Below are 13,623 nucleotides of genomic sequence, written 5' to 3' on the forward strand. Positions count from 1 at the left end.
CATGTCCTTGTAACTGCTTAACAGAAAAAAAAAAAAAAAAAAAAATCAATCTGTATCTGGTTTTGGAAAACTGAAAAACCACATGGTGGAAATAATGAAAATAATGTCAATGACGGTTTTGTTCTAAATAATGCAACTAGAAGGGAAATCTAAATTTTTATATGAATTCATTAAAGGACATGGAAGAATCTGTTATATATCTAATACAAGTTAAAATTTAAATTCCAAAGGCTTGTGCCCCACCCAGGGAGACTTCCATATGCCTTCTCTTGGACATATCTTTTTCCATTGTACTTACCCTACTCCCAGGGAGCACCTCCTCAACCATACTATATATTAAATTTGTTGTTTGGAGTTAGCCTTTTCTTCTTTGTGGTCAGACTGTCCAGTGCCCTAGTACCTATCCCCTGCTCCCCAAACTCCCTGTCAACATGGACACAGTTGGAAGTCAACCGCAGCCCCTCGCATCGCTATGCTTCGGGCACGGTGCATCGCTGTGCTCAGCACACTATTTTATTCTCCCACCACGCCCTAGTGGATGGTAGGACATGAAATACCCCCTGTCGGCACATGTCGGGTCAAAAAACAGTGAAACAGTTGACCTCGCGACCTGTCGACCAAAAGTCATGTTGACTTTTTCACCTGTCTACATTCTATGTGTCGGGATTTTGACCTTGTCGGGATTTTGACGATGGGCAGGAAGGATCAGTGGCGGGAATCACTGTGGGATGTGCCGCCTACTGTCCACAGGGGAGTGGCTGTGTGAGGAGAGCCCACTCCCCCTGCTAACAAATGGCCGCCAGGGAAGTGCCTCACGCAGCACCAGAAAAATGGCAGAGATCCGGCGCGGTGGGCGGCCCCGCTACCAGCGCTGCTGCACACACATTTTTTTACCCTGGTGGTCCAGCAGTAGTGGGTGGTGGACAAGCCACCCACTTGTTAGCGCAGCCCGGTGGTCCCCAACTCCGGGCTGCACAGCTGCTAATTCCCCACCGTGTGCGCGGGGAGCGTGTTACCTTAATGGGTGTCCTGGTGCCCGGCTGTTGGTCTCCCAGGTGCCGGGAACGGCTGCGGTCACATACTGATACGTGGTGCTGCAGCCGCCAGGCCAGGGGGATGGAGGAGCAGCAGCGCTGGCGTCTTATAGACCCCCTGCGCTGCTGCTCTGTCACTGACTAAAGTCAGTGTAAAAATAATTACAAATAAAATGAAGAACTAAGGCTGCATATAGCAGCCCCTCTGTAAGGTGCATGTTGGCTTCTGCCAGCACAAAAAAATCTGAGTGGCCTGGCCTGGAGTAGAGGAGGAGCCTGATCTTGGGTGCTGGAATCTCTCTCTCCCACTCCACTACCTGGCGTTAGCCTGTGGCCCCTGACGTGTCCCGAAGAATGAATAAACTTTTTAGACTAAAGGGTGGGTGTAGAATGTTCTCCAACATACTTTGAGAAAAGGATTGAAGGAGAGCACAAGAATCAAGGTCTATTACAACCTATGCATGCACTGGTAGTTATAACTCTGTGGGCTGTATTCAGGGTCCGGCGTTAGACGTCCAGTTCCACCTGTTCTAGCTTTTACATCAGCTAGACAGGCGGATTCTGTTTCACCCTTTGGTGTATTCAGGGTGATTTCAGGGCGGAACGCCACCTGGTGTTAAAACACCAATAAGGCGAAGGGAAAGCATGTCCATTTCGCCTGGACAGTCACAAACTGCTGGCCTGTGCTGCAGTGGTCTGGTGCGCTGGTTGAATGTAAACTTTTATTATTTTATTCTAACGGGTGGGCAGCTGGAGGGTGCAGCTGGGCAGCAGGAGGGTATAGAAGGGCAGAAGTAGGGCAGCAGGGGGCTGAAGGTGGCCAGCAGGGTGATGCAGGTGGGCAGCAGGAGGGTGGAACAATGGCGGCTGGTGTGCTCCATGCCGAATTGCGGGGGATTCTTACCTGGCTATCGATCACCGGCGGCCAGACACAGTGGGTGGGCAGCGGCCTGACAGTGGGGCATGCAGCGGCCAGGCGTGCACTCCAGGGCGGCTTGCGGGGATTCCGGCATCAAGGGCCGACAGCGGGCGGCACCCCGGAGACTGCAAGTAGGAAGGAGGCGGGCTGACAGCGGGGGAGGCAGCGGGCTGACAGCGGGGGAGACAGCGGGCGAGAGTGCACTCCAGGGCGGACAGCGAGCTGTACACATCCCCCCTGCTCCCCTTTTTATAATGGCTGGCCCGGCGGCTGCATCCCCCGTCCCTCCTTGCAGCCTCCAGTGTACAGCTCGCTGTCCGCCCTGGAGTGCACTCCCGCCCGCTGTCTCCCCCGCTGTCAGCACGCCTCCTTCCTACTTGCAGTCTCCGGGGTGCCGTCCGCTGTCAGCCCTGGATGCCGGAATCCCTGGAGTGCACACCTGGCCGCTGCATGCCCCACTGTCAGGCCGCCGGTGATCGATAGCCAGGTAAGAATCCCCAGCAATTCGGCATGGAGCACACCGGCCTCCATTGTTCCACCCTCCTGCTGCCCATCTGTATCACCCTGCTGGCCACCTTTAGCCCCCCTGCTGCCCTTCTATACCCTCCTGCTGCCCACCTGCACCCCTGAATCTGTAAAATCTGATGCCACCTGTGCCCCCTCCTGTTGCCTGCCTGCACCCTCATTCACTCCCTGCTGCCCACCTGCGCCCCCGTGCTGCTGCCCTACGGCTCCCTCCTTCACCCCCCTGCTGCCTTCAGGCACCCTCCTTCACCCCCCTGCTGCCCTCCTTCACCCGTCATGCTGCCCTCCGTCACCCGTCATGCTGCCCTCCGTCACCCGTCATGCTGCCCTCCGTCACCCGTCATGCTGCCCTCCGTCACCCTGCCCTCCGTCACCCGTCATGCTGCCCACCGGCACCCGCGTTCATCCTCCTGCTTCCCATCCTCCTGCTGCCCACCTGCACCCTCCTTCACCCTCTGGCACCCTCCTGCTGCCAAATAGTGCTATTGGCAGCCTAGCGGCCGTGCGACTCCTGATTGGCCGATAGGTGGACAATAGCGCAATTCGGGGGGAGGAGCCGCAGGATGTACACAGACATCCTCCGGCTCTCCTTAGTCCATGCCGGGATCAAGTACTGCAGGGTTTTTTTATCTTGCAAAGTGCCGTGGATGCCTACTTTGGAACGAAGAAGTTTTGATTTATGCCAGAGGACCCAGGTGAGTATGGTTTCCCTCCACAGGTACCCATACTGGATTTCTACTGGACAAGGGGACTGAACTACTATCAAGATAGGTAAGTATTTGCGTGAATGGGCTCGGTGTGCATTAAAGTTTTATTTTTCAAATGTCTTTGTGTTTTTATTTAACTATTGGTTCTGCTGTGGAACGAAGAGTCCCAGCAAGCCCATTAATGGGCCGCATGCTGGGACTTGTGGTTCTCCAAGTCCCAGTATGCGGACCAAGCTTGCAGGGACTCATAGTTCCACAGCAGAACCCAATAGCTCTTTCTATTTTTTTTACACATCATCAGCCCGGTGCCCACAGCCCAGGGGACAGCACCAGGCTTCAGCCTGGGCAGGTAAGTTTTGGAGGGGGGGGGGCCTTCATTGGGGGGGTCCCCACTTCTCCAGGACCCCTGCTCAGGCTGACAGGTCAGTAGTTTAATGCTTCGACTGCGTGACCTTGTATAATAAGTGTCCCCCGGCTGTGGCATTACCCTGCTGGCTGGTTGGGCCTGGTTCTCACAATACGGGGGACCCCTATTCATTTTGTCCCCCGTACTTTGGGAACTTGGACCGGCCCTTGGGCCTGGTGCTGGTTTTAAAAAATATGGGGAACCCCTACTTGTTTGGTTCCCTGATTTTTTAAAACAAGGACCAGCTCTTTGAGCCTGGGGCTGGTTATGGCCGTGGGGTGGACCCTATGCCGTGTTTTTTTTTAATTATTATTATTATTTTTTTTACACTGCAGCCTGCACAGCTCTGACTGATCCGTGCAGGCTAAAGCCAAATACGCCTGGAAAATGAAGTGTATTTGCCACGCGTATTTGGCCGGCAATTAGCGGCCGTATCCTGCTAATTTCTGGCTGTATATTTAATATGGCCGCTTAGTAAATTAGGAATCACCATTCTTTTGAATGGTGATTACTATTCGTATTCTTTCAATGGCGTACGTATGCATTCGTAAATACGAATATGCCATGAATACGAATGCACATATCTTTGGAATAAGGGGATTTTTGGTCCTTACCTGTAAAATCCTTTTTTCAGAGGCCAAGGTGGATGCTGGGAAATGTGGGGTATTCCAGGGCTGGAGGTCCAGGCACCAAGGAGTAGAACTTCTTTTGGCTAGTGCAGCCCTAGGCTTCGCCCCCCTAATACCCCTTCCTGTCCTCAGAGACCAGTTTTTAACTTTAACAAGCCGAGGAACAGGTATAGGAGAGGGAGACCATTCAACTATTGAACATTCAACCAACTGAACACTAAATTGTTAACTATAACTAAGTAACTGCAAGATTTGGAGCGGTAGGGCGGGTGCCCAGCATCCACCTTGGCCTCTGAAAAAAGGATTTTACAGGTAAGGACCAAAAATCCCCTATTTTCTTACGGCCAGCGGTGGATGCTGGGAAATGTGGGACGTCCTAAAGCTGTGTCCCTAAGGGTGGGACCGCTCCCAAGCTGCACTGAGAACACCCCTGTCAAAAGCCGCATCGGCCGAGGCGAAGGTGTCGAATCGATAAAATTTGATGAACGTGTGAGCCGAAGACCACGTGGCTGCCCTGCAGATGCTCTCCGCCGAGACTCCTGCCCGGAGGGCCCACGATGCCCCCACAGACCCGGTGGAATGCGCCCTTACCGAATGCGGTACTGGTCGTCCCGCCAACAGGTACGCTTGCCTTATGGTAGACCTTAGCCACCTAGCCAAGGTGCATTTTGAAGCAGGCCAACCCAGCTTCCGGGCATCAAAGAGAACAAAGAGAGAATCAGACTTTCTTATCGGCTCTGTTCAGGCCACGTAAATTTTTAGGGCTCGAACTACATCTAAAGAAACATCCCTTTCTTGTGAGTCCGTGGTGGTATTATAAACTGGAACTACGATTTCTTGATTTATATGAAATCGAGATACAACCTTTGGGAGGTAGTCCAGTCTAGTTCTGAGAACTGCTCTATCCTCATGAAAGATAAGCAATGGAGGTCTACAGGAGAGAGCTCTAAATCTGATACTCTGCGCGCCGATGCAATGGCTAGCAAGAAAAGAGTCTTCAGAGTAAGCCATGAAAGAGAAACTGACTCCAAGGGTTTGAACGGTGCTTTAATCAACTCTTTCAGCACCAAAGTAAGATCCCATGGGTTTGCTGGTGGACATATGGGAGGTTGTAGGTGAAGAGCTTCCTGTAATGCTGGCCACACATCAGACCAACTTTCCTCCAACCATCCAACTAGTTGCTTGGATGGAATAAAAATATGGTACTGGATGGGAGCAAATGGAATATTTACTTCAGAAATTTTTTTACTCCCAAAATCTGGAAAAGGACAAAAACTCTCTCAGACATGTTACTCTAGTTGAACCTGTTTGATTTAAATAATTTGACTGAATGTTTTTGTCCATTTTCCTGGGTTTGTGAGCACATTTCTGATTGTCCTTTGCTCCCATCCAGTACCAGATTTTTATTCCATCCAAGCAACTAGTTGGATGGTTGGAGGAAAGTTCGTCTGATGTGTGGCCAGCATAAGAATGTATGGATTGTGGATGACGTAGCAATTTTCCTCTGGAAAAGAACCGAGAGAGCCGACACTTGAACTTTCAAGGATGAATGGCTCAAACCCATGTCCAGGCCTGATTGTAAGAATCCTAGGACCCTATCCAGTTTGTATATCCTTGGATTGAACCTCCTAGGCTCACACCAAAGAAAATACCTCTGCCAAATCCTGTGGTACACCTTTGCTGACGATGGCTTTCTTGCCGCCAGCAGTGTCTTAATGACTGTAGGAGGAAAACCTCTCCTGCTCAGGATCGACTCCTCAACAGCCACCCCGTCAAAGCCAGTCTGGCTAAGTCCGGGTGTAGACACGGTCCCTGTGACAGGAGGTCGGGCCGGAGGGGCAAGGGAAATGGAGGTGCCCTGGCCATTTGCAAGAGGTCTGGATACCATAATCGTCTCGGCCAATCCGGGGCCACTAGGATCATGGTCACCTTCTCCCTCTTGAGGCGTCGAAGTAGACGGGAAATTAGAGGAATTGGTGGAAATGCGAACACCCTTTGGAACGGCCAAGGAGCTGATAGTGCGTCTACCAGACATGCCTGTGGGTCTCTTGTTCTGGATCCATACAGTGGGAGCTTCTTGTTGTGCTTTGAGGCCATGAAGTCCACTTGTGGCATTCCCCACTGGTCTGCTTCCCAGTTCAACACTCTGGGAATATACACTGCCGACAGGGTGAGTAGAAACTTCTCTGCCCATAGGAGGATCTGGGTCACTTCCCGCATGGCTGCTCGGCTCCGGTTTCCCTCTTGATGGTTCACGTACGCGACCGCTGTCGCGTTGTCTGATTGAATTCTGACTGGCCTTCCGTGAAGAAGAGTTCCTGATTGGCTGAACGTCGGGTAGATGGCCCTTAGCTCCAGCACGTTTATTGGTAACTTTGTTTCTTGGTGTGTCCACAGGCCCTGGAATGACAGCCTTGTAGGCTGGCATCCGTTGTCACTATGATATAATCGTGACTTGCAAAGGATCGTCCATTCCTTAGGTTGTCCGACAGTAGCCACCACTAGAGAGACTGTCTGACTTCGTCTGAGATCGTGAGGAACGGTCTCTTCAAATCCATGTGCGATCGGTTCCACCGAGATAACAGGGCCAGCTGAAGTCTTTGGGAGTGGAACTGTCCAAACTCCAGCATTGGGAAGGTGGATACCAACTTCCCCATTAATGTCATACAGAGGTGTACCGACACCCTGCGTTGTGTCAGAAAAAACTGGATCTGTGAGTGAATGTCCTGTATTTTGTTCTGGGGGAGAAACACTCTTTGAGCTTCTGTGTCTATTAGTGCCCCCAGATGTATCATGGTGGATGATGGAGTCAAGCTGGATTTCTTCCAGTTGATTATCCACCCATGAGATTGAAGCATGTCCAGGGCAATCTGGAGATGGCTCTGAATTTCCTCCTGTGATTGTGCTACTATGAGGAGATGGTCTAGGTAAGGAAGAATTCGAATGCCTAGAAGGTGTAAGCGAGCCGCCATTACCGCCGTGACTTTCGTGAACACCCGGGGGGCTGTTGAGAGCCCGAACGGGAGAGCACGAAACTGAAAATGGCGATCCAATATTGCAAATCTGAGAAATCTCTGATGTTCCTGTTTGATTGGGATATGCAAATATGCATCCTGTATGTCCAGGGAGGTCATCAGATCTCCTGGTTCCAGAGCGCTGAGGATGGAGCTCAGAGACTCCATCCTGAACTTGGGTACCCGCAGGAAAACATTAAATCTCTTGAGATTCAATATCGGTCGGAAGGACCCGTCTGGTTTGCTGACCAGGAACAGATTCGAATAGAATCCGGCCCCTCTCTGAGAATGCGGGACAGGCATGATCACTCTTTGTTCCAACAGGGTTGAGACGGCTGTCTCGAGGGCTACTGCCTTGAGAGGGTCTAGTGGGAGGCCTGTTGTAAAGAACTGTGTTGGGGGTCTGGAGCAAAAGGTCAGAGCATAACCGTGCGATATTAGTTCCAACACCCAAGAGTCCGATGTGGAACTTGACCAGGTCTCCGCAAACTCCATAAGGCGGCCCCCCACCCATGGCACGTTCTTGGTGTGCCCGGCGTCAGGCCGCTGGCTTCTCAGCCTGCTTTTGGGAGGACTGTTGTGACCTTGTTGGCCAGGATCCCGTATAATGTGATCTGCCCCTACTGGAGGGACGAAAAAACCGAAAGGCTTGCTGCCTTGGTTTAGTGGCTCCTGTGGGCAAAAAAGCAGACTTTGAGGCTGCAATGGAAGTGACAATTTTGTCCAATTCCGTTCCGAAAAGTATACCCCCCGTAAACGGTAAGGCCTCTAAAGCTTTCTTTGAGTCATTATCGGCCTTCCAAGATCTAAGCCAGAGGGCTCTGCGTGCGGCCACTGATACTGCAGAAATTTTGGATGCAAATATTCCCGCATCCAATACACCCTCACTTATGTAGGAACTAGCCTCCCTAATATTGTCCACAAAAGATAATAACTCAGATCTCTTAGTACCTGATTGAAGACCCTCCAAGAGCGCCTCCGCTCAATGTGCTATAGCTCTGGTTGTCCAGGCAGCTGAATAGCTAGGCCTCAAAGCTGCCCCTGCATTGGAATATATGGACTTGAGAAACTGATCCAGTTTTGTATCCACTGGGTCTTTCAAAGATGTTACATCAGGTATGGGCAGGGCCGTTGCCTTAATTAATCTGGTGACATGGGCGTCAACCTGAGGGGGGTCATCCCATTTTTTGTGGCTGTCTGGTAGAGGATAAAAAGAAGAAATACGCTTAGACACAAGGAATTTCCTATTTGGATGCTTCTTCAAACAGATTATCCAACTGCTTTGACTGAGGGAAAAAAGCAATGTCCTTCTTTTTACGTTTGAACACTGGTTCAGTATCTGGGCCTTCTTTTTACGTTTGAACACTGGTTCAGTATCTGGGCCCTCTGCAGAAGTCTGCGCCTCCGGCTCCTTTATTTTAAAAGTGAGCCGTATCAATTTAATTAGGCTGTCTACTCTGGCCTGGGACATATGATCATCAGTATCAGTGTCCACATCATCAGTTACATCAATAACACCCCCGTCCTGATCATCTCCAGAGGTATCATCATCTGTGTCCTGTAAAAGAGGCTGAGCCTGAGGCAAGTGCCTGAGGTGTCTGGTGTGAGCGGCCGACAGGTCCGTCCACCAGACGCCGGGAGAGGCTTCTGCCGTCAGCCGCAGCAGCGCTGCGAGTCTGACGGCTGTGGAAAAATATATTAATAAAAAAAAAAAAAAAACGAAATTAAATAAGGGCTAAAACTGCCCTCTCCTTAGCGTGGTGCCTGTTCCTCAGAGCATCAAGGAAAAAAACTGGTCTCTGAGGACAGGAAGGGGTATTAGGGGGGCGGAGCCTAGGGCTGCACTAGCCAAAAGAAGTTCTACTCCTTGGTGCCCGGAACTCCAGCCCCGGAATACCCCACATTTCCCAGCATCCACCGATGGCCGTAAGAAAATGTAATGCTGTGTATCTCCCTGAAGTCTTAAAATGGGAGTGAGGGATAACAGAATCCTGGGTAAAAACATCACATGGGTACAACACTGCATGCTCGTAAAACACAATGATACATGGGTAGAGTAAAAAAAAAATGAAAAAAAAAAAAATTCTAAATATATTCATATGGACAATAATAAACATACATAATGTATTTATAAGCAAAATTACAATAAATTACATTGATTAATTAAAAAAAAACTACATAAATTAAATATTTTATGTTTTGTAGACTAGTCCCGACAGAAGAAATTGTCTAGTTCACTTTGTCTAAAGCCTGCCTGAAAACTGTAGAATCCATTTAGACAATCAGACACTGAATAGGCTAAATCAGATTAACATGGCTGAAGTTAGACAAAGTGAAACAAATAGTCTAAATGACTCATTTAGACAGGCGAGGCAAACTAAAGGAGTTCACAGGCGGAAGGCTTTAGACCAGGCATGTCCAACGATGGCCCTCCAGATGTTTTGAAACTACACATCCCAGCATGCTTTGCAATAGTTTGAGCATTCTCGAATAGCAAAACTGTGGCAAAGCATGCTGGGATGTGTAGTTTCACAACATCTGTAGGGCCAATGTTGGACATGCCTGCTTTAGACTGTCTAGAAAAAATTACCTTGAATACACTAATTCAACTATACTTTTTTTTCAGTCGGAAAATTAGCTGTTTTAGACAGAATAGACCTAACGACCAATGAATCAGCAACATGAAGTATCGGCTGTCCATAGGAGAAAAACATACATACATTAATAAAGCTAGACTCAAAAGGAAATGGTATTGAACTTATTACCGTAAACAACCATCAGTACAGGTGGTGAGAATGCGGTTGCCTGTGTTTGGGGAGAAGTATGCAGATATAACGGATTCTGTGTGTCCTGGTACCATCAAAGCAGGTTGGGCATTCTTCTTTCGTATATCATAAATATACACACAGCTGCAGAGAAACAAGAGAGACTGTTAAACCATATTATTTGTAAGAAAACTTTTGTGAGACCATTTACAGGAGGCAAAGCATTTGGTAAAAAAAAGTATCCTGTCCCCTGAAACATATTCTACAACTATACCTTCCAATTTTTTTATAATTTGTCTGTCAGTATCCCGTCGAAGGATCGGCCACATGGGAACCCCCTTTCTTCCCTGATTGATGGACTTGCCCTGAGATATCTTTTTTTTTTATGGAAAAAGTACACAGCACCCTAAACTCAATGGAGGAAGCTTAGAGTCCTAAAGACCCTTAGATTTTCCCTGATCTCCTCAAAATCAGGGTCAATTCAATGACGACATATGTTTTTCACATACTTTCAGCTACCAAATCAGTGACTGCTTACAATTTTCCCTTTGTCTCCAGATTTTGGTAAACATTGCCCAGAATCTGTATTTACTGGCACAAACCTTAGCAGACTGGTATGGGATTTTCCAAAAAACACTCAAACTCGTATGCAAACTTATTCCTAGCGCAATGGGAGACTGAGACCACAGCAAAAGTCTATGTTTTTGCGCAAGATACAGCAATGATGTCATCATAATATGGGACGGAGATGAAGAAAATCTAAAACAGTTCATCGTAAAAAACAAGAACACCATCAACTTAGAATTTACAAGTAACATTAACACAAACAGCATCAATTTCCTGGATGGAAGAATCGAGACAAAAACGTATATCAAAAAAACTAACTGCAACAGCTATCTGGAAGCTACGAGCAATCATCATAAACAATTGATGAAGAATTTCCCCGGAGGCCAACTGAGGAGGATCCGCAGGAATTGCTCAAAGACGGAGGATTATGAATTACAAAGCAAACAGCTGATCAATAACTTTAAAAAGAAAAAATGTAATCATCACCTCTTACAGAAAGAGAAAGACAGGATTGGAGAAATCAAAAGAGAAGACCTGCTAAAAGTCAAAGAATGCAGAAGAGAGAAAAAGGAGCATGAGAACCTGACCTTCATCTCAGAATTCTCAACACAAAGTATGTGGCTGGAGAAGAGCCTAAAAAAAAAAAAAAAAAAAAAGAAGAGCACTGGCATATACTACTTGCAGACGATGAACTGAAGGAATTCCTCCCAGATCGATCTCGCGTCATTTACAAAAGAGCAGGCACGATCAAAAACTCTTTAGTCCGAAGTTACCTGAAACCTCCAACCCCTACCTCAAGTATAAGATTGATCGCCCATACTAAAGGGTTCTCCAGGTGTGGAAGAAGTACCATAAGGACACCAAAATAACTAAGAAAGTCGTATCATCCTCGAATGGAAAAGAGTTTGAGATAAAAGATCGCATCACATGCAACACCACAGGGGTCATTTACCTGCTAGAATGCCCCTGTGGTATACAATACATAGGCAAGACTAAAAGGAAACTGTATACACGAGTCCAGGAACATTTATGTAATATAAAGAATGGAAAAGAAAATCATGGCATTCCTGCCCACTACAAGGAGAAACATAACAGCGACCCCACCTCCTTAAAGTACATAGGCCTATAGAAAGTGACTACACAGTGGAGAGGGGGTAACCAAGAACGGTCTAACAAAAAAGAAAACAAGACTTATAGACCATATGGGGACCCTTGCCCCATGGGTATGAACAGGGCAGGCGACATAGGGGGTCAAGGGGGACACTCGTACAGGGTTCTGACCAGTTGAGGGGCCCCAAGGCTTTGAGGGACTCAGGGGCTGTAAGCATGGCTGCCTAGTCACCTGTCTGTCTACCCTTACTAATGAATTTAGTGATATCACGCAACACACCAAACCACACAACGCACAATGCTGTGCCCTCCCATCTGGCCTTCCCTATTATATTTCAAAGTAAATATTAATTATCTGTTTATTTCTAATAATAAAAAAATACATTCAATATGCAATGTAATAAAAATCTGCATGTGGTGTAGAGGGGCCCTAGAGATTTCAGTGATCCAGGCCCCAAGATTTCTGTTGCTGTCCCTGGGTATGAATGTAGACTTTGAAATTGCAGCACTTCTGTGAAATTCTAAGAATCTAAACAGCCCGCTATCCCCCCGCTGCCCATTCCTAAGCCTAGGAACAGGGGTAAGTCATAAATTAATAAAATAAAACAGGTAAATACACACAATTTGACTTTATTACTAACTGTTTTTTGGCCGGGCTGGTTGGGTGTCCTGGAGCCGGGTTCCTTAGTGGGCAGGAGGGCTGCTTGGTTGGTAGGCAGGCTCATACGGCGGGGTGGTCGGGAGCCGGGAAGGCTGGCTGGGTAGGCGGCTGAGGCGGGCTGTGCCCTGCGCAACGTGACCTCTGACCTGATTGGCCACCCTATTGATATCTCTATTTTCTTCATATTCTTATTCCTACGTCATATGCTTAAATTACATGTATATCCATTTTAAAATTTATTTAGCATACTTATCTATATATTTTTACTGTATCTTTAGCTCTATAAATGGTTTCATCTATATTTCATATTTATTCATATAGTCACCTGTCCACATATAGCTATTATTGCGTCACCGCATATGGACAAATATGGGCAGATATCATTTACAGAAGTATACACCCCTAATAATCCGGAGCGTGCACGAATAATGCCTATTTATTAATACCATTAAGGATCTATATGTCTGAATAGGGGCCATAGAGCATATATAACCCCAACGTTAGACCGTAAGATTAAACGTATTATCTATTAACTTAACGTGTTCAAATCCCTCCCTCCCCTTCCCCACCTTCCCTCATGTGTAATAACACTGGTATCAGCAAAGTTAAGAGGGAAGCCTATTTCCCTAAAGACATTGTTACAGCATTAATGGTGAATATAACGCACGTGACGCCGGGAAAAAATAAACACAGAAAGCGTCTAACAGTTTCCATGGATACCCACGCTACTATAGCAACGAAAAGACAACACCTCCTCATGGTTGATGACGGGCAGGTTTTCCGTACATCACTGCCTAGTGCAGTAAACCTATCGCGGAGACACCGCCTGGATCAGGGCAGAAGTTGTAAAGAGAAACGGGCGGAAGTGGCGGCACCCAAGATGGCACCGCTGCACAGGAGAAGCGGCGGAAGCCGCCCACAGGGGAAACACCCACCTACACCAACCCCGCCTACACCTAGAATAAAAGGAGGAACGGGGAAGCAATCCAGACACTGCGACCATCCTGAGGAAGCCAGTTACCTGGCGAAACTAGTCGAGACATCGCAAGTATCTGGAACTGCCGAACACCCCTCTGTGCTAAAAGGATCATCGACGGAAGTCTGCCGGCAGACGCTTCCATGTTTACTCCCTTTTGGAATAGGTACCAGAGCCCTAAGTGGCACTTTTTAAAAGACAGACTTCAACACTATTTGGTCTGAATACCGTGGAACATATCTCAAAGGACATATCCCTTGTGTGTTACTCCCTTCCCCAACCAACCCAGTCTATGTGTATACTGGTATTA

The 13,623-nt window shown here is 47.9% G+C and overlaps 1 protein-coding gene across 1 annotated transcript in view; it reads right to left on the reverse strand.

The window, feature by feature from the left end:
- The window catches only part of LOC146075328 (WD repeat-containing protein 76-like), a 39,832-nt gene that overhangs the window by 3,185 nt on the left and 23,024 nt on the right, over positions 1–13,623 (reverse strand). The window contains exon 12 of the mRNA XM_083184457.1: positions 10,000–10,143. Coding sequence (XP_083040583.1) covers positions 10,000–10,143 — 144 coding nt within the window. The remainder of the gene's footprint in view (positions 1–9,999; positions 10,144–13,623) is intronic.

This window comes from Crinia signifera, chromosome 4 (genome assembly GCF_055691185.1).
Source record: "Crinia signifera chromosome 4, ASM5569118v1, whole genome shotgun sequence".
In the NCBI taxonomy this organism is placed as follows: Eukaryota; Metazoa; Chordata; class Amphibia; order Anura; family Myobatrachidae; genus Crinia; species Crinia signifera.